Source organism: Corythoichthys intestinalis, chromosome 10, assembly GCF_030265065.1.
Source record: "Corythoichthys intestinalis isolate RoL2023-P3 chromosome 10, ASM3026506v1, whole genome shotgun sequence".
Classification (NCBI taxonomy): Eukaryota; Metazoa; Chordata; class Actinopteri; order Syngnathiformes; family Syngnathidae; genus Corythoichthys; species Corythoichthys intestinalis.
In genome coordinates this window covers 10161690-10181944 of record NC_080404.1, presented here as the reverse complement: position 1 = coordinate 10181944, position 20255 = coordinate 10161690, and the positions used below count along the sequence as shown (strand labels likewise).

At 37.9% G+C, this 20255-nt stretch overlaps 1 protein-coding gene across 2 annotated transcripts; it reads right to left on the bottom strand.

Moving 5' to 3' along the window:
* Positions 1 to 568: 568 nt before the first annotated feature.
* Positions 569 to 20073, bottom strand: znf451 (zinc finger protein 451). 2 transcript variants are annotated; one of them, XM_057848286.1, is made up of 12 exons: positions 19963 to 20073; positions 19205 to 19261; positions 18221 to 18307; positions 18019 to 18132; positions 13533 to 13644; positions 13237 to 13378; positions 13026 to 13152; positions 12782 to 12941; positions 12505 to 12652; positions 5399 to 6834; positions 1653 to 1715; positions 569 to 1583 (listed from the first exon to the last, which is right to left on the bottom strand). In XM_057848286.1, exons 2-12 carry the CDS (start codon positions 19259 to 19261, stop codon positions 1543 to 1545), a joined length of 2487 nt encoding a protein of 828 aa, XP_057704269.1. In that variant the 5' UTR covers positions 19963 to 20073; the 3' UTR covers positions 569 to 1542. The 2 variants fall into 2 exon arrangements, with proteins under 2 accessions (XP_057704269.1, XP_057704270.1); XM_057848287.1 differs by lacking the exon at positions 19963 to 20073 and adding an exon at positions 19343 to 19630.
* Positions 20074 to 20255: the final 182 nt, after the last annotated feature.

Genomic DNA, 20255 nt, shown 5'->3' with positions numbered 1-20255 from the left:
TCTTCCCCAGAAAATTGAGATTTTAAGATTTCCAATTATGTATCACACATGCATATGGGACATTTTTGAAATTTGACCAAATTGGGGGTCTCAGAGTGGAACCTCAAGTCACCTGAGTGTTTTCCGCCATATATACAGCACATGCCAAAAGTTTGGACCCACCTTATTCAATGCAACACAAATGAAGGTCCCAACCACATTGATAAAGTAATAAATTCCACGAATTAACCCTTACAAAATATACCTGTGAAGTCAAGAAGCACTTTAGGTGACTCCCTCTTGAAGCTCATCAAGAGATTGGCAAGAGTGTGCAAAAAAGAAAAATGAGCAAATGGTGGCTCCTTTGAAGATTCAAGAATATTATACCTTTTAGTTATTTCACCTTTTTTTTTTTTACTAAGTACATATTTACACACGTGTTAAGTTTTACTGATGTCAGTGAAAATTTACAATGTCAATAATAAATTTGAGTCAACCCCCCCCCCCCAAAAAAAAAAAAGAATAAGAAAATTAATTGACTGCTTGGTTTTATTTAAAACTACAAAAATGGTAAACAGAAGCTTAACAAGCTCAAGAACTCCACAATTCAACTTTATGGCGGATTGCAAGCAACAATCAGGTGCATACCGCCACCTACTGTACAGAACCTGCCTAATCTTGCATGTACTTTTGTTGTTTTCAGACTTGAGTGAGGCATTAACTTGACTTTCTGAACGGGACAAGTCGCATAGAAGTGAACCATTTCAAATCCAATCTGGGCACCATTTTTCCAGAACGTGGCGGCGGTTTGAACTGTCGTGTCTCCCAAATCGGAATTTCTGCAGCAATTACGTCAGCAAAGAGCGAGAGAAACAGAGCGCTGCGGTAGCGGTGCAGCTGTGCTTCAGCGTTAGCGCCTAGTTTGAACGCGGCTTTTGGAGAAGGAGCGGGCGGGCTTGACAACAGTCATTAAAAAAATGCTCCAAATGAGCAATATTTCAAGATTGCTTACACTGCCGGTGAAACTATGTGTAAGTGTATGCGTATGTGTGTGTGTGTGGGTGGGCGTGTGTGTGTGTTTTGATGCTCCTACGCATGCGGGCCAGTTTGCTCAGCGCATCTCTGACGGCAAATAAGAGGGCATGCGTGATACTTGGAACGGGCTGAATGGGCAAAAGCAGTCTGAAGGGGCACGCCCAAAAAACATAAGAAAAATCGGAATTGTGCCTAAAGATACCTAGTGGATGGAACATGCACAGAATATAAATAAACTTTTCCTTCAAACGTCCTTTAATAGTATGTGATAACACCCTTATTAGGCACGTACACCAGTTTGAATATATTCCAATCAGACGTGATACCCGAATGATGTGCTGTATTGTATTGTTTTAAGAGTAAATTTGAAACAAAAAAAGCAGGGAACAGCATTTATTTAACAAATCATGAACAAAAGCCTCTATCAATGAACAATGTGTTAAAAACACTTCTCACAAATCCATAAGGCTTCTTGTGGCATTTATTTAACAAAACGTCTTATCAATGAACAATGTGAAATAACGCTTCTCAGAAATCCAGAAGGCTTCTTTGAAGAGCTTCTTCTAACTCTGTAAAAGATGTATTGAAGTTGGCACATTTTCCATGTTGTGTAACTCCCTCTGGTCGCAATAACATACCTGCCGTTTCTCGGTCTTCTGCACTCAACGCCAGTGCCTTCTTCACCTCTTCATCACAGTCATCTATGGTGAATGATAATACACAATTAGTCAATACTTGAATATTTCTATTCTTGTACCATTTGTCGGAACGCAAAAAACAAAAAAAAAAAAAAAAAAAAAACATTGTTTTCAAGATTAATTTTTTTATCCTTTTAATACCTTTTTATCGTACTGTGATTCCATGTCTCTTGTGAAACGTCTTTGTGTGTTTTGAAAAGTGCTCTAGAAATAAAATGTATATTATTATTATTATTATTATTAAGATAGATTTGGCCAAAGGGATTATGCTTGCCAATATATTCCTTTTTCATAATTCAAAAAACATCTAAGAGGTTAAAAGTTTTACATGTATAATTTGCTTTAAGAGTAAAGACGTTCCAATTCAAAAACATTACAGTGCTTTTACCTTGTTGCTCAATTTGATTGACATCCAAATCCATTTCAGATGTATCATTTTGAGGTTTGTCGACAGAAATAAAAATGTCACTAACAGTGGGGAGCAGATGGATTGTGATTTTGCAAGTTCACCCACTTAGAAAATAGGTAAAGGTCTAAAATTTCAATCATAGATGCATTTCCACTTAGACTTAAATAAAAAAAATTAAAAAAAAGACAGATTTGGCCAATTGGATTATGCTTGCCAATATATTCCTTTTCACAATTCAAAAAACAGCTAAGACGTTAAAAATTTTACATGTATAATTTGCTTTAAGAGTAAAGACGTTCCAATTAAAATACCGTATTGCCCCGAATATAAGACGGCCCTGATTATAAGATGACCCCCTCTTTTTCAAGACTAAAGTTTGAAAAAGACTTTTTGAACACCAAATTAATTTTTATACAGAAAATAATTACAGTACATCTGAAACAAATGATTATAACAATATATTTGAGAGAAAAAGCATGTTATTTTGCCTCATTCAAATCGTAATATTTGAACGTTTAAATATGTAAACTGAAGTGCAATCACATTCGTAAATGAATGGCTTCTGGTTTTTGAAATGTAAATAAACCAATCTATTGTGATAAAACAACAAAATTGCAATAACTGCATTAACCATCAAAGTGAAGTCTAAATGTAGTCTTGAAACAAATCTGAATAAGGAAAAACATTGCAATAAAATAATGCAAACTGGTTAAACTTGAGAGCAGCTGAGATCTGTCATGACAGAACATTGCTTCAATGATATCTGGCGCCATCTAGCGTCGTGAATGGGTATAACGTCTTAACCGCGAATCTAAGATGACCCCCACTTTTTCAGTCTTATTTCAATGCAAAAAACACCGTCTTATATTTGGGCCAATACGGTGCATTACAGTGCTTTACCTTGATGCTCAATTTGACATCCAGCTCCATTTTAAATGCATCATTTTGAGGTTTGTCGACAGAAATAAAAATTTCACCTACAGTGAGGAGCAGATGTATTGTGGTTTTGCAAGTTCACCCACTTAGAAAATAGGTAAAGGTCTAAAATTTCAATCATAGATGCATTTCCACTTAGACAAAAAAAAAATCCGAACTCACATTTTTCAAAATTTGTAATTTGCTGGGCTTCATAAGTATTTGTACCCCTGAAAAAAATTGTGCTAATATTTAGTGCAGAAGCCTTTGTTTGCAATTACAGAGGACAGACGCTTTCTGTAGTTCTTCACCAGGTTTTCACATATGAAAACCGGGATTTTGGCCCATTCCTTAACACAAATCTTTAGATCTGTCAGGTTTCGGGGCTGTCGTTGAGAAACATGAAGTTTCACTTCATTGATTTTAAACTATTGCACCATAGTGTTCTACTGACAGTAGCCTTTGAAACTGGATCCAGCTCGCTTCAGGTCATTGACCAGCTCCTGCCCTGTAGCCCACACTTTTCTCATTATGAGTGATGCCCCACGAGGACAGATTTTACATGGAGCCCCTGTCTGAGGTAGATTCATTCATTCATATTTAGCCTTTTCCATTTTCCAAAAAATGCTGCAAAATTTTACGTCGGATGTCGAAACAAACGTGTGTCGAAGCACCACTGTATTTACTATTCAAACTAGTAACTATTTTCTCTACTAGAGGGCACTTTTGTAATATGCTCAAAATGTTTGGTTTTACTCACAATGTTACTAATTGAGCATTCTTTTCACCAAATACTTTTACTTGTACTTGAGTACATATTTTGAATAACTACTTTTACATTTACTTGAGTAATATTATTTTGAAGTAACGCTACTCTTACTTGAGTACAATTTTTGGCAACTCTACCCACCTCAGCTTATTTGTTATTTTTATCCACAGGCCAAAGCCGTGAAAATATTACTTCCCCACCACCTAGTGGCACCTGGATACCTAGGAACTGTTGATGTTAGAAGCTTTATTTCGACAAAACCAGTGCTTTGTCATCATCTTGTGGAATCTATGCTAAATGTTTTTAGTGGGGACATCAATTTAGGGCTGCAGCTATCGAATATTTTAGTAATCGAGTAATCGACTGAAAATTCTATCGATTAATCGAGTAATCGGATAAAACTTTTTTTAGGTAAAGAGAAATTATAGATATACATGAGAAAAAAAAAGACATTTAATCCAATATTGAACCACTTTAAGTAAATCTATGTCTTTATTTTCGATGTATATTGTTGAAAAAACAACCAACAATTGCATCTCAGATGTGACTAGGGAAAAAAATCACTGCTTTCACTCAAAAAACTTCTAGATCTTATTAAAAAAAAAAAAAATTCTTACCTAAAAATGTAATTACGCTTGATAACACACATCACTTAAAAGCTAGGCGTTTTTTCCCCACGAGTTTCAAATTGAATTTCCATTTGTGTCAAACTATTTTTAAGTTCTAGTTAAGTTTTAGGTTAGTCTAAACTGTAAGTACTGATAGGATTTTGAGTTTTTGCAGTGTCCAAAATAAATGTATGATACCTGCTGTATTGGAGCACATTAGGGACCAGTGCTACTTGGTGTTTTATTCAGCAATGACTACTGAGCTAAAACTGACAGTCAGCTTTATTATGTTTTAATTTTACACCCTCATCACTCTACAGCGCTGTGTTTTTACAGATTAAATAAAGCCTGTATGTAAGACACATTAGCCACGCGTCGACAGTGGTCATAATAAATAGAAACCTAGCCCTACGAAGGGCTAACGTTATGTGAGCGAGTGACAGTAACATTATATTTATTAGCGCTGAGAAGTCTACTGCTTAAAGATGGCGGCTGTTTACTAACGCTGGCCAGACGCGGACGAGTCTGTCATTTCGCATCTAGTTCTGAATGCATGCAATATCTATGAGACGCATCGGACCCTACCTGCTACCACACTCGCATCATGCGGGCGTAGTTTTTAGCAACGTTGGCGCGGTTTGTAGCCGCTGTCTGCTGCGGTAAGGTTTTAAAAAAAATTTTTTTTATTGCTTCTTCCTCAACGTAGTCAGCACTAGTCCCGCATAAAAAGCAATCCGGGCAAAACGTGATGCTTAGAGCTGGCAAAATTAAATGATTCCTCGAGGTGAATAAAATTACTCGGATCAGTTTTTAAACTCTAGTTACTTGAGTTAGTCGAGTATTCGTTTCAGCTCTACATCAATTACCCTAGGATTTAGCAATTCAAAATATGACGCGATGAATTGCTGAGCTTTACTGTAGTGAAATTGGTCAAAATTAAAGAAACTGTTTACAAAGAAGAAAAATGTTATATACAGTACTATACCTTTTAGGTTGCCATCCACAGCATTCAGGATTTGGGGTTGTTTTATTGTTTCTTTCCCACAGGTCCTGGAGCTCACGCATGGCTCCAATATGCAGTGCTGGGAATGATGGTGATTATGGAATTTTGGAACATCCTCAAAGCGTTCTCTGCAGGTTTGGCATTCGACTTCAAAGGTCTTGTCCAGGTTTACAGCGGCGTGCGTGGTGTTGACATGAGTCTTGATCTGAGCGTAGGAGGGCATGCTTAGAATGCAAAGAGCACACATATACTGACAGAGACCCTCGGAGGCCAATGTCTTCATGCACCGTGTGTAGGCGGCTTTCATGCACCCTTCCTGTTTGTCTGAGCTCATGCAGGGACATGATTCCACAGGTGTGACGCTTTCAACGGGCTGAATGAGATCACAGTTTTCCATACAGTAGTAGTCTTTACTGTGCAGGCGTTCGTAGTGCTGCAGGAACTCCTTTTCAGACTCAAACAGCATGCTGTCGCAGAGGCCGCAGAAGTAAGCGCTCTTCATCAGCCCGTTGTGCTCGTTGGCGCAATGACGCCGCACAGTGGATTCCTTGAAGAACTTCTGCGGACAGTGGCCGCAGACAAACTTCTGGAAACTGTGGCTGCTCAGGTCGCCGCAGTGCTTGCGGACAGCGGCCTCGGAGTCGAACACATCCTCACACATTCTGCACATCCAAGTCAGCGCCACTTTAGAAGTGGGCGGCGCCTCTCCCGCAATGGCCTGAATGGTGGATGTAGTAGAGAACAGTTCCATTTTAGAGCTCTGGCTGGTGGACGGGTTAACATCTTCAGGCACTTCTTGTTCAGTAAAGAAAGTATGCCCGCTGTGTGTATCCGATACATGCGACAAGATATCTTCCAAGCGCGGCATTTCCACTTTGCACTTGCGGCAGTAGAAAAAGAAGTTTGAGAGATGTGCGCCCCCGTGAAAGCGGCTCATGTGCAAACGGGTGATAGAAGATTCTCCCATGTGTTTGCCGCACACGCCACATTGGTAAAAGATTTGGTTCACAGCTAAGAGGTGATTACTGGCGGAAGTTTCCTCCAAGAACCTCAGGCCACACTCGCAGAACCATGCGGTTGTACAGCTTCTTAATTTTTGCCGTTTGGCTGGTATAGTTTCTTTTTCGCTCTTGGTCTCACTTGTATGAATTAATACTCCTGCATTAAGCCTTTTCTCTGCATCATTCATGCTGTAGCCATGTTGTTCATTAAACCTGCCATGCTGAAGAAGCGCTCGTTCCATGGTACTGTTGACCTCCACCTCATGTTTGGTGTCTTCTCTATGACGGTCCACTTCTGCTTGGCTCAAGAAGATTAAACAGCAGCGGGAGCACTGACCTCGCACTTGCAGCCGTTTCACTACCTGCACCACAGTTTCATCAGCCGTGGCCACTGCACAGCCACGTCTGCAGTTTACACTGGTGACAGAAATGCAGTATTACAAAATAAGATCACGAGAACACATTCAATTTAATGCATAAATTCAGCTATTAAATTCATACGAATGGGAATATACAGCGGTACTTCAACTTCTAAAATTACCGTAATTTTCGGACTATAAAAAGTGCACCTGACTATAAGTCGCCACCCACCAAATTTGACCCGAAAATTACATTTGTTCATAGATAAGCCGCACCGGACTAAATGCTGCGGCTGTCCTTACTGTATTATGGTATATTTAGACTAGGGCTGTCAAACGATTAAAATTTTTAATCGAGTTAATCACAGTTTAAAAATTAATTAATTAATTAATTCATTCATTCATTCATCGTAATTACTCGCAATTCAAACAATCTATAAAATATGCCATATTTTTCTGTAAATTATTGTTGGAATGGAAAGACAAGACAAGACGGATATATACATTCAACATACTGTACATAAGTACTGTATTTGTTTATTATAACAATAAATCAACAAGATGGCATTAACATTATTAACATTATGTTAAAGCGATCCATAGATAGAAAGACTGGTAGTTCTTAAATGTTAGTACAAGTTATACAAATTTTGTATTAAAACCCTTAATGTTTTCGTTTTAATAAAAGTTTGTAAAATTTTCAATCAAAAAATAAACTAGTAGCTCGCCATTGTTGATGTCAATAATCATTATGGTGCTGAAGCCTGAAACCCATAAAATCAGTCGAACCCAAGCGCCAGCAGAGGGCGGAAAAACACCCCAAAAAAAAAGTAACAAGTGGAAATGACACTTTGCTGTCATTTTAATCTGTTTGAGTGGGGCATGTGCGTTAAATGCGTCAAATATTTTAACGTGATTAATTAAAAAAAAAAAAAAATTAACGCCCGTTATCGCAGTTATTTTGACGGCCCTAATTTAGACCAAAAGATATTAACTGGTAACACTTTTAATTGACAGCGGAGTCATAAGACCGTCATATTATGACATGACACTGTCATTAGCATTAATGAATGCTTATGACAAATGTCATTTTGTGTCATCGGGAAAATTATCTCTTTCGAATGGATGTCAAAGATCCGAGCTGGACATCAATGGAGTTTGTGACAAAATTTGCCAGATAACACTTAATGACAACGGTCATAAGCATTCATTAATGCCCATGACGCTGTCAAATAAAGTGTTACCTATTAACTCAAAAAAATCAACAAAGAAGCCACACTGGACTATAAGACGCAGGATTCCAAATGAGGGAAAAAAAGTAGCTGCTTATAGTTCGAAAATTATGGTAATTTGTTCTGGAAGTAGTTTCATAACTTGAATTTTTTTTAATCTGATCCAAGCCCTCCAAAATTCAGAAATAAATCTTTTATAATGCATCAAAACATGTAACAAATACCGTATAGGCCCAAATATAAGACGGCTCTGATTATAAGACGACCCCCTCTTTTTCAAGACTCAAGTCTGAAAACAGACTTTTTGAACACCAAATTAATATTTATACAGAAAATAATTACAGTACATCCGAAACAAATGATTATAACAATATATTTGAGAGAAAAAGCATGTTATTTTGCCTCATTCAAATCTTAATATCTGAACATATAAATATGTAAACTAAAGTGCAATCACATTCGTAAATGAACGGCTTCTGGTTTTTGAAATGTAAAAAAACCAATCTATTGTGATAAAACAACAAAATTGCAATAACTGCATTCACCATCAAAGTGAAGTGTAACTGTAGTCTTGAAACAAATCTGAATAAGGAAAAACATTGCAATAAAATAATGCAAACTGGTTAAACTTGAGAGTAGCTGAGATCTGTCATGACAGAACATCGCTTCAATGATATCTGGTGCCATCTAACGTGAATGGGTATAATGTCTAGACCGCAAATATAAGACGACCCCCTCTTTTTCAGTCTTATTTCAATGCAAAAAACCCCGTCTTATATTTGGGCCAATTCGGTTCATGTTACAATTAGATTATTGCACAATAACATAAAATTAGAGTTGTGCATACTGTAAAAAACCAAGAATAAAGAATAAAACGTAATACACTTATGTAAAGCTGTCGAATCACAAAGGGCGAATGAAGAGGACGCTGGGATACACACACTCGTAGGGGTGTGACAAAATATCGAAATGGTGATATATCGCGATACTCTGCATTAGAGCAGGGCGGTAAACCGAAAATTTACCGTCACCGAAATTCTTAACGATGACCGACGTAATTTTGACCATGTCGGTAAATTCGGTAAATTAATAAAACAAGAAAATATAGTATTTTCATCCCGCTTTGATTCTGTGTTGTTCGTCTATGTTCATTCCCCTTTAAGAAAGCAGTGAATGTGCTTACGTAGGGAGTCACGTGATCATCAGCAAGCCAATCAAACAAAAGCCCGGTAAGCTAACGCTAGCAGCTAACGCTACAAGCAAAACGTGATGGAGTGTGGCTTAAGGGAGGTTCACCAAACTTTCAACCGACATTTAGTAGACTCTTGGTGGCATCCAGACGGGCTTTCACCCGCTGTCCTCCTTTGTTCTCACGATTTCCGGAGATGGTGCTTTCAGTGCTTTCTACTGGTAGCCAGGCTAACGCTAGCTAGCGGCTAACGCTACAAATGAACGTTATGGAGTCGGATAGCGGCTCTAACCTTGTCGAAACGGCTGAACTTAATGAGTGGATTGGGCACGGACTGCATCTAGCAATTACTATGTGGCGTTATTTTGTATCTGTCTGTGTGTGATTCCTCTGATAGCTTTTGTGATGGTAAAGCATTCAGCATAAAGTACAGTCCAATGGCGAAACTTATAATGACAGAGAAATGGCCCCAGCTATTTTTATTGTACGTGCATTTATTAAAAAATGCACTGGGGGGAAAAAAACCTTAAACCATAAAGTAAACACTTGTATTTAATAATTATGTCACAGCAGCCATTAACAATAAGTTGTCTTTTTGAAGTGTACTGTTCAAGCTGCAAGTCATTTGTGTTACAATTACATGTTTGCACAGGCATATTGATTTTGACAATGTACATTGTTCAAGTCATACACGCTGTTATAAATGTTCATACTTGAATTCTTATTGCTTACAATACATTTGTATAAACTTAATGTTTAGACTGCATGTACAATTGTTAAATACAGTATATCAAATTGAATGCTGGTAAATAAATCAACAAGAAATAGTTAATCTGTATTTCATGCATTGATTCAGATTTTCAAATTATATAACAGTCCGCTTGGGCGAATTTATCGTCATTTAACGTTATCGAGATAAATCTGCTCAATTTATCGTGATACATGTTTAAGGCCATATCGCCCAGCCCTACTCTGCATGCCAAAAGGTTAAAAATGTTATCGATACGCTCATGCCAAGAATACAGATATTGTTTTAAAAAGGTGTCAATGATTAAAAAAAAAAAAAAAAAAAAAAAAGCTACCTACAGGCTGCTACAAACATCTTCCATCATAATAGTGTCTCAGTTAACTATGTCACTGACGGCGCTCGACGCCCAACTCATTAAGACTGGGAATTTACAGGTCACCTGTTGAGTTTGAGTCACTGCAAACTTAAAATACCCCCATATATACTCCGGTGCGACTTGTATATGTTTTTTTTTCTCTTCGTTGGGCATTTTATGGCTGGATCGACTTATACTCAGGAGCGACTTCTAGTCCGAAAAATACGGTAAATGCGATTTTTATGTATAATTTTATTCCGATTTTGTTTCTCTTGGTTTTTACGTTGTATTGATTTATATGTGATTTTTATGATCTTCATGTGATGTAAAGCACTTTGAATTGCCTTGTGTTGAATTGTGCTATATAAATAAATTTGCCTTGCCTTGCCTTGCCATATCAACAGGAAGTGACCTAAAATGGCCCAAATTGACATCGTTGCCTGGCATTGGCTGCCACTTCAAAAGTGAGCACAATTGAAGTGGGAGGGGTTGATTCATATCAATTGGACATCTACAAGTGAAAATTACTACTCGTTTTGTGTAACACCCTAGAACAACGGTCTTCAAGCCCGGTCCTCGAGAGCCGCTATCCAGCTTGTTTTTCCCATGTTTCCCTCCTTTAACGCACCTGAATCATATGATCAGCTCATCAGCAAACTCTGCAGGAGCCTGATAACAATCCTGATTATTTGATTCAGGTGTGTTAAAGGAGGCAGACATGGAAAACAAGCTGGATAGAGGCTCTCGAGATCCCGACTTGCAGACCTCTGCCCTAGAATGATTTCCTGACCAACGTAATGAAGGGAATAGCCTCTTTTCTCGTATTTACGGTTTGACTGAGAAAATATGCTATTTCCTGATTTATTATATTAAGTGTGTTAGAGGAATACAAACAGTCGAACTGTAAATATGAGAAAAGATAATAATCTTTGTATCGCCATATAATCCTGAGCTTTGTATCACAAATTGCATCGTATCCTGAGGTCCCAAGTGGTTCCGACCAGGTTCACCTTCACCTTCCCGACCAGGTTCACCTTCACTTTCATCATCACCTTGTCAAGAGTCAGGAATCTGTATTGGACAAGGTGTCAAGAGTCTGCATTGGACAAGGGAATGATGCTGGAACTTTTGTTTGGTGCTGTTCCAGTGAGATTTACAAAGATTACTGCCTGAAGAAGACATCAAAATTCCCTCAGTCCCTGATGATATGGGGCTGCATGTCAGGCAAAGGCACAGGGGAGATGGCTGTGGTAAACTCTTCAATAAATGCACAATTTTACATTGAAATTTTAGACAGCTTTCTTATCTCTTCAATTGAAAATATGTCATTTTCCAAGATGACGATGCATCGTGCCACAGAGCTAAAACTGTTAAAGCATTCCTTGGAGAAATCCAGTCAATGGCATGGCCTGCAAATAGCCCAGATCTCAACCCTATGGATAACCTGGGGTGGAAATTGGGAAAAAAATGGTCCACATCAAGGCTCCGACGTGCAAGGGTGAGCGGACAACTGCAATCAAAGAGTTGGCACCAAATTGATGAAGAATACTCATCAAGTCCATGCCTCAGAGACTGCAAGCCGTCATAAAAGCCAGAGGTGGTGCTACTAAATACTAGAGATGTGTGTTGATTGTTATTTCTTTGTTCGTTTCTCATGATTCCATATTTCTTTCCTCATAATGGAGTGATTCCATATATATTTCCCTGCACTTGCTCAATAAAATTAAAATTTACTGACCACCACAGTGTTTTTTATTCGTTTCTTTTAGTGTTTCTGAATGCTAGAGTTGCACTTTTGAACTAATTCATTATTTTTTCAAGCTTTTTATCTGAGTTTGTTCTACATGATAGAATGTCTGAGTGAGTGCTTGTCCGAGACATGTGATTCCATACTTTTTGCTAGGGGTTGTATCAGTACGTTATGTTCAGTAAACTCAGAGCTGCGAGGACTAACCATACTGTATTTTTGCCTTTCTTATTCTGAAATTTCTTTTGGAACAATAGGCAATATTTTCCCGTTGAGGCGTGCCTTAACCAGAAAATTCTGGATGTAGAGCTGTTCCTAAGTAGAGGTACCACTGTATATCTGAGTGTAATGTACCGCGTTATATTATCTTCATTGTAGTGTTGCAACTAACACCGTCAACATTAGTAATGACCATCACAACTGCTACTTAACATGAACGACAGAAAATGGAGCATACTTGAAATGAGCCTGAGCTGCCTGATGCGAGGTCAACACTTTTTGGCAACAAGAGCATCGGACAGTGAAAGGTGTGTCCCGGCACAGAGCGATGAGGCGATTCCTGGCATGCTGTGGAAACGGTATAGGGACTGCTTCTCTTTTAGAATCTTTGAAAACACAAAAGGAAAATTAAACATACTCCATGGCAAGACAGCATGAATCTGACTCATATTTAGCAACTTGGATCATTTTAAAACGGAGGCCGTAATGAAGATGCATAGAGAATAAAGTCTCACCACTCATTTTGAGGGATTCGGTGAAATGTTTTTTTGCCGACATGTGCTGAAGGCACTCGTCCCGCAGGTTAAAAAGGAGGTAGCAAGCAGGACAAGCAAAGCACACAATGAGCTGGAATCTCTGAGACATGCAGTGACCATCAGGATGAGATGAGGACACCTATGAAATGAAAATGTTGGTTTTATTACCATAATAGGGTTCAAAACACAGGGAGGATTTCTTAAGTTTCTAAAGTGGAGAAACCTTAGATACAAGATGTGTTCGCCACTCTTGTTTGGTCTGAAAATGACAACAACAGGCCACACAGGCAAACAGCATTTTGGGACTTCCTTTGAGACTAGTGGTTGGATCACAAGGTGAGTGATCAAATCTACACACACACACACACACACAAAGTGGAATTTAGACCCGAGTATCCCAACTCTTACATGAAAGAGAGAACAAAAAAAAAAACCTTTTTAGATGACCATCAAGGAGAGACACGTTTTCATAAACACGACTGCAGTTAATGACTGGACATGTATGTAGAGTTGAAGAGTTCATGGGAAAAACAGGTCTGCGTCGTCTTCCAGATCCAAAACTGCCCACAGCTGGATCTAAAAAACATTAGAGGCAAGTTTTGTAATTACAGCAGAGTAGAATAATTGTAAACTATAAACATTAAAAAGTCTCCACTGCATCGTTTTAAGTTTTTGGCTACTCAAAAGTGTAGGGATTTTTAATAATTTTGAACTAAGATGAGTCACATACCAGGCATTTTAAGCCACATGTCCACACATCGTTTTGCTTCAAGATTAATTCCATTTGTTGAACTCAATGCAAGCTCCTGCTGGCCATGAACTCTTTGTTGGATTTGTTTCTCCTGATTGGGAGGGAAATAAATGAATGTTATCAGGCATATTTATACACCAGTATATACAGTACAAGCAGAAAAAAAAGATGCATGCGGAAACCAAAATACTCAATTATCCTCAAGATGAACATCACGTTACTACTTGCTACTCTTACTCCACAACAGTAGTTGTTACATTTTTTCCTCTTTATTCTACATATTAGATTTTACATGTTTTTTTTCCCCCCATCGATGCCAGCAGTAGCTCCACCAGTTTCACCAATGATATGCCGGCCTGTTCAATCACGTGGCGTCTTTAAAGCATCATAAAAAATTAAGTATTTGACTTGGAGCACTGCACTCAACATGACTCAAAAGCGCAGATTTTAACCTCTCTCTCAGTTTTTATTTGGCACTGATTGACCACAAAAAACTGGAGATATGATCCTTTTAATTTCATGACAAGAACTATGAAGGGGCTATTCGACGACAGTCATAGACTTAAAAAATCTATTGATCTGACACTTAGTCATTCGTTGCGCGACGCCTTATCAGAGGGGGCCGAGCTTTATTTAGTAATAGCCCAAGAAGGCACACACTCATGTCGGATTTAAGCTTGGATTTACTTATGAGTGGATTTAACTACGAAAGCTGTACCGCATACAAACAGGAAGGATTGTCTCAGGAGTGATTTGTTCGAGGATTCAAGGTAAATATTCAATTTTTTGTACCATGCATGCATAATTGAAGCATTTATCCGCAGGAATTTTCTTCTTCGTTTAACACATGGAACTGACTAGCCTCATAGTTGGCAATATTTACGCGAAATAAATGCTACCTGCACGGTTTCTTTGCTTTTAACCAAGAATCGAGACTGTTTTACTTTCATATCTATGAAGAACTTAGGGATTTAAGCATTTATTCTCAATAATTTTCGCCAGAAAAGCTCCTTTTACGCCAGGCGGCCGCAAGCCTCATTCGCTAACATAATAGAATGGTACTTCGCCAATATACGCAAAATAAACGCTAACTGTACGGTTTCTTTGCGTTTAACCAAGAATCGGGACTGTTTTACCTCCATATCTATGAAGAATTTGGCGATTTAAGCAGTTATTCACAAAAAGTTTTGGTAGAAAAGCTCCTTTTATGCCAGGCGGCCACTAGCCTCATTTGTTAACATAGAAACATGGTACTTTGTCAATATACGTAAAATAAACGCTAACTGTACGGTTTCTTTGCTATTAACCAAGAATCGAGACCATTTTACGTCCATATCTATGAAGAATTCAGGGATTTAACCATTTATTCACAAGATTTTTTTCCAGAAAAGCCCTGTTTACGCCAGGCAGCCGCAAGCCTCATTTGCTAACAGCATAGTGTACTGTATAATGATAATAAAGGGATAGTCTATAATAAGTTGTGATTTTATAAAGAATGTATTAATTATCTATTTACAAATTATTTATGATTGATTCTGCATGTTTTCCTCAAGTATTAAGTTTCTGGTGTTAAACTGAGTGATATATTAGCTGTTGAAAACTTGAATTAAAAAAAAAAAAAAAGTTGCTATTTTGGTCAAAAACATAGGATATGTTAAATATTGCTATTGATCCTGAAAATATAGGTGATTACCTCTGCCTTTGGTGATTTTTGTGCATCTAGTGTAAAATCTAAGACATTTATAGCCATTTTAAGTTGTGTTATATAGAAAATAATTAATCGGGATTTTTTAAACGAAACGACTATCAATTTTTTGTTGCCGCTGCTCATGGAGACTCATATATGGCTAAGGTAGGTGTCCGTTTTGGTTTTAGGTCAGTAGCAGCTTTGATTTTGTAAATATTTGAATTTGAAGTTTTTGAAAATAGGCCCCCTAAGAATCACGCCCCTTTCCTGTGTCATGTCAATAGGTTATGAAGTCTATGCTACAGTGTACCTCTACTTACAAAATTAATTTGTTCTGGAAGTAGTTTCGCAACTTGAAAGTTCTGTAAATATTCGAGACACATTTTTCATGTAAATGCCCTAATCCAGGGGTGGCCAACCCTGGTCCTTGAGAGCCGCAAACCAGCTTGTTTACCGTGTCTCCCTCCTTTGACACACCTGAATCAAATGATCAGCTCATCAGCAGGCTCTGCAGTTGCCTGATAACAATCCTGATCATTTGATTCAGGTGTGTTGGAGGAGGGAGACATGGGGAAAAAAAAAAAAAAAAAAGCTGGATTGCGGCTCTCAAGGACTAGGGTTGACCACCCATGCCCTAATCCATTCCAATCCCCCCAAAATTCAGACATATTTTTTTTTATAATGCATCAAAACTTGTAGTGCTGCACCGATTAATTAATTAACTCGAGTAATTCGATTGGGGAAAAGATTTGAATTAAATTTCGCTGCTTTGAGTATTCGTTTAATTAAATTGGCGTTGTAATGGTTTGCTTTGAAAGTGTTTGCATTTAGTTTTTTTTTATTTGGGTGGATGCACTGCCCCCTAGTGGCGACAGTGAATATGTCATAACTCATTTCACATGGCTGAATCAAGCTGCTCCCTGTTAAGACCAACATAAGTTTTTTAAATGCATTCGTAATTTAGTTTATAGGTATATTTAGCCGTTTTTTGTGGGAATATGTGTTTGAACCCTTTGTTAAGAGCATTGTAAAATAAATAAATAAATAAAATAAAACCTTGAGCATTTTATAGCATTTAAGATAGCGGACTTTTGCAATGTAAGTTAGCCAGTTATTCTTTTGTTGTACTTAGATCCTCATTTAGGTATATAAATTTTTTATGTTGCTTATCTGATTACTCGATTATTTGAACTACCGGTAGTTATTCAATTAATCGACTTCTAAAAATAATCACTAGCTGCAGCCCTAAAACATGTAACAAATACATGCTACAATTACATTATTGCACAATAAACATTAAATTTTTGTGCAAAATTTTTTTTAAAAAAAAGAAAAAAAGAGTAAATAATAAACGTTAATACACTCATGTAAAGCTGTTGGAACAGGATGTGCGAATGAAGAGGACGCTGGGATACACACATACACATACATTAGAGGTCTTTCTTAGCCAATTGGATGCCAGGAATGTTAGGCAAGAGTTGCCAGAGCAACTATAAGTATGTTACGTTCAGTAAGGTCTGGGAGCTGCGAGTACAAAGCCATACTGTATTTTTGCATTTCTTATCCTGAAATTTTGTAACAAGAGGCAATATTTTCCCGTTGAGGCGTGTCTTAACCTAGAAATTCTGTATGTTGATGCTTCATTTTATTTTTTATTTTTTTCTTCTAGCTGGAATTCCTTTTTTATTTTTTATTTTTTTATTTTTATTTCTTTGTCTTAATGTGGTTATGTAATGAGTTATTGTGCAGTATAATAACAACAGTTCATATGGATTGTGCTCAGAAAAAAAAATACCATTGTTTAAAAAAACATTGTAAGCAGTTACTCACAATGTTATTCATTAAGTGAGTATTCTTTTCTAAAAATCCTTTTTTAAACTGTATTTCATTGCATTTTTTGGATGACTACTTTTACTTGAGTAATATTATTTTGAAGTAACGCTACTCTTACTTGAGTAAAGGTTTTGGCTACTCTACCCACCTCTACACAGTCCCTCTTTTTGAAAAATCAGCAGTAGATTTACCAGTACCAGTGACCCTTGAATACTAACAAGGGATGGGTATTGGAACTGGAATATTACATATCCAAGCAATACATGTAAAATGGAGTGCACAACTTCCAGCATGCAGCAGAGCCACTTTGAAGTTTGTTTCAACTACGGTAGTTTTGTTTCTGAAGAGGGGAAAACGACAACTTCATTCAGCATTATTCGACTGAAGACGGCACAGAACTTTCAGGCTACGTCTACACTAGGACGGATAATTTTCTCCGGGGTATTTTGCCAACTATTTTTATACCTGTCCACACTACGTTCAAGGTGTGTTTAAGGCCCCCCAGCTTCTGCAAGGTACACCTACATTTGCGCAAACTAAGCATGAGTTTACCTCTGAACCAAAAATGTATTACTCCCAGCACCTTCTCAGTATGTATTCCTGTGTAAGATTTACCAGCGCTTCCACGTTTAATAAGAGGAGCAGCAATGCCATGTCTTGTTCATTGGCGTTCATTGTTTACAATTCCATCATGCCTTGCGGTGACGCGCTCCATGACGTCCCTTCCTTAGTATCCGATTGTTGGACGGAGACAGCAGTCCAAATTAAGCGGTGGGTAATATTACCCGCCTACATTATTCGTGTAATAACCAATCTGGACATTTAGTATACAAGTGTGGCCGACATGCCCTATAGTGTAATCACAAGTTTAAGGCCATTATCCGTCCTAGTGTAAAGGTAGCCTCCGATTCACATTCACAAATTGAGTATACAATGTTTGCCTACCTTGAAGGCTCTACATTTGTCCGCTCTTTCCCGCTTCTCAAGAGCCACCTGCTGCGCAAGTCTATCCAATGTAGATGCAACACGCGCCTTTTGACGATTAACTTTATCTTCAATCTTCAGGAGTGTGAAGAACACAATGTCAAATCAAACTATTCATGTCTCCCCGACCTAAATTAGATGTGTATTGACTTCAGCCTCTTACAGTTCTTGAAGAGGACGAACAGCCCTCTTCTTCGCTATCATCGCTCAGCAGATCAACACAGTCCAGCTCTGGACCGAGTTGGCTTTCCTGTGGAAAAGCAAAAGATGTATCAACTCATCAACTTCGAAAACATAACTGCTGTCTCAATCAGTTTGTGAATTGCACAAGCCTAGCTGTCAATGAGTTTTGCTAGTTACAAACACTAGAGGTCGACCCATATATCAGTCAGCTGATATATGGACTTTTTTTCAACATCAGCCATCGGCCGATTAACTAAGAAAATAAGCCGATAAAAAAGGATTTTGATCTGGCATCTGTGTAGGCAACTGTTCCCGCCGCTGGCTGACAATAGGACCCCGGAAGGACCCTGCAGTAGCATGAAGGCAGGCTGCTGTAGGAAGCTTCAGGCTTGCCTGTTTTGTAAATATTGTAAGATTATTTTTAACTTGCATGAGAGAATATACAATGTTGCTTTAGCTTTTAAAGGAGTTTACAGAGTGAGCCATACACTCTAAACGTAACTCGTAGCGTAGCATTCGCTTTACCATTAGCTTTAGCATGGTGAGCATCCTCTTAAACTTTCACTTGTCTACATCTCGTTGTGACGTCCAAGTGGGTTTAATTATTTGAAACTAATGTACTGTTCTTGCGGCGTGTGCTTTGTTCGTTGGTTTGGTAGCACTAGACTGAATTAATCCTTTAATTTTCAGGTCATATTCTAACTTTGAAGCTGTTGAAGCATTTTTTGAATTGCCTTTCATAATGTATGTGTGTTGAAAAAAAAAAAAAAAAAAAAAAAAAAAAAAAGTATATTGGTGTCAAATATCGGCTTACAAAATCGGCTTTAGATATCGGCAATCGGCTAAAAATTTTATTTTAGATATCGGTATTAACATTTAATCATCCCATATTGGTCGATCTCTAATAAACACTATTTTGTACTTTGATACATTAACATTTTAGAAATATAGGACTGTGACTTACAGATACAAACTCCACTTCGTCCAACTCATCCTCTTCAGCTTGATTTTGAAAAGACATCTAGAGCAAACGACAAAAATTGCGAAAATGCAGTTATTCTATGTTCAAAGATTCAAATCTAGCACGTGTCAGAATTATTACCAAATCTCCAACTGTTTACTCATTGCCACAACAAAAACCAGCACAGGATATAGCAAACATTATATTATCTAGTTTAGGCTATGCAAGAACTCCTTGAGTACGGAGCAGTTTGAAAGACTAGATGCACAGCATCGGGGAGGGGGACTACATCAACTGGGACCTCAGGATGCAACCGACAACAGGCCTACCATCAACACATTATTTCGTTCTATGATCCAAAAAGAACTGCGCAAACGCTCTGTGACTTCACGAATCAAAGTACTGTACCGCACTTTGTTGTTATAATAATGCAAAAGCCCGCTAGAGGCAACACTGAGTTAATAGGTGATCAAAATGCTTCTACAGTAACAGATCGAAGAAGACCAAATAACGCCTTGAAATGCTAATTTGAGCTGAAATTTAAGCCGTGCAAAACACTGCGTTGACGTAAAATCACATTTCTTATTTTAACTCTTTCTTCGCGCCATTGTGACGTATTATAAATAGCAGAGAATTCTTACTGTCACAAGCTAATGTCGACATGTGGAGCTGAGACCTCAACTTTACTAGTAAAAATTCATAGCTTACCTCTACGGGGCATGACGTAAATAAACTACAAACAGACTTAATCATCACATTACCTTTACTGTACGACGATTTTGTTGACTTAATGCACTCGACTCTTTCTTGTTAGCTTGCAGGACCGCTGGCTTGCCAAACTACGTAAGAGTACGTCATAGTGACGGTGACGCTAAATAAGTAGCGCTCCTTTTGAATGCCGCTTGTCTCACCCGGGCGGTGATTATAGCTGTTTTGAGGTGAATATAAAGCAAAATAAGTGCCCTGTCTTTTGAATTTGATAGTACACTTCTCCTGGATCTTTTTTTTAGTCCAAAACATGTGAATAACCGTCTTAGGAAAATATGTGTACAAA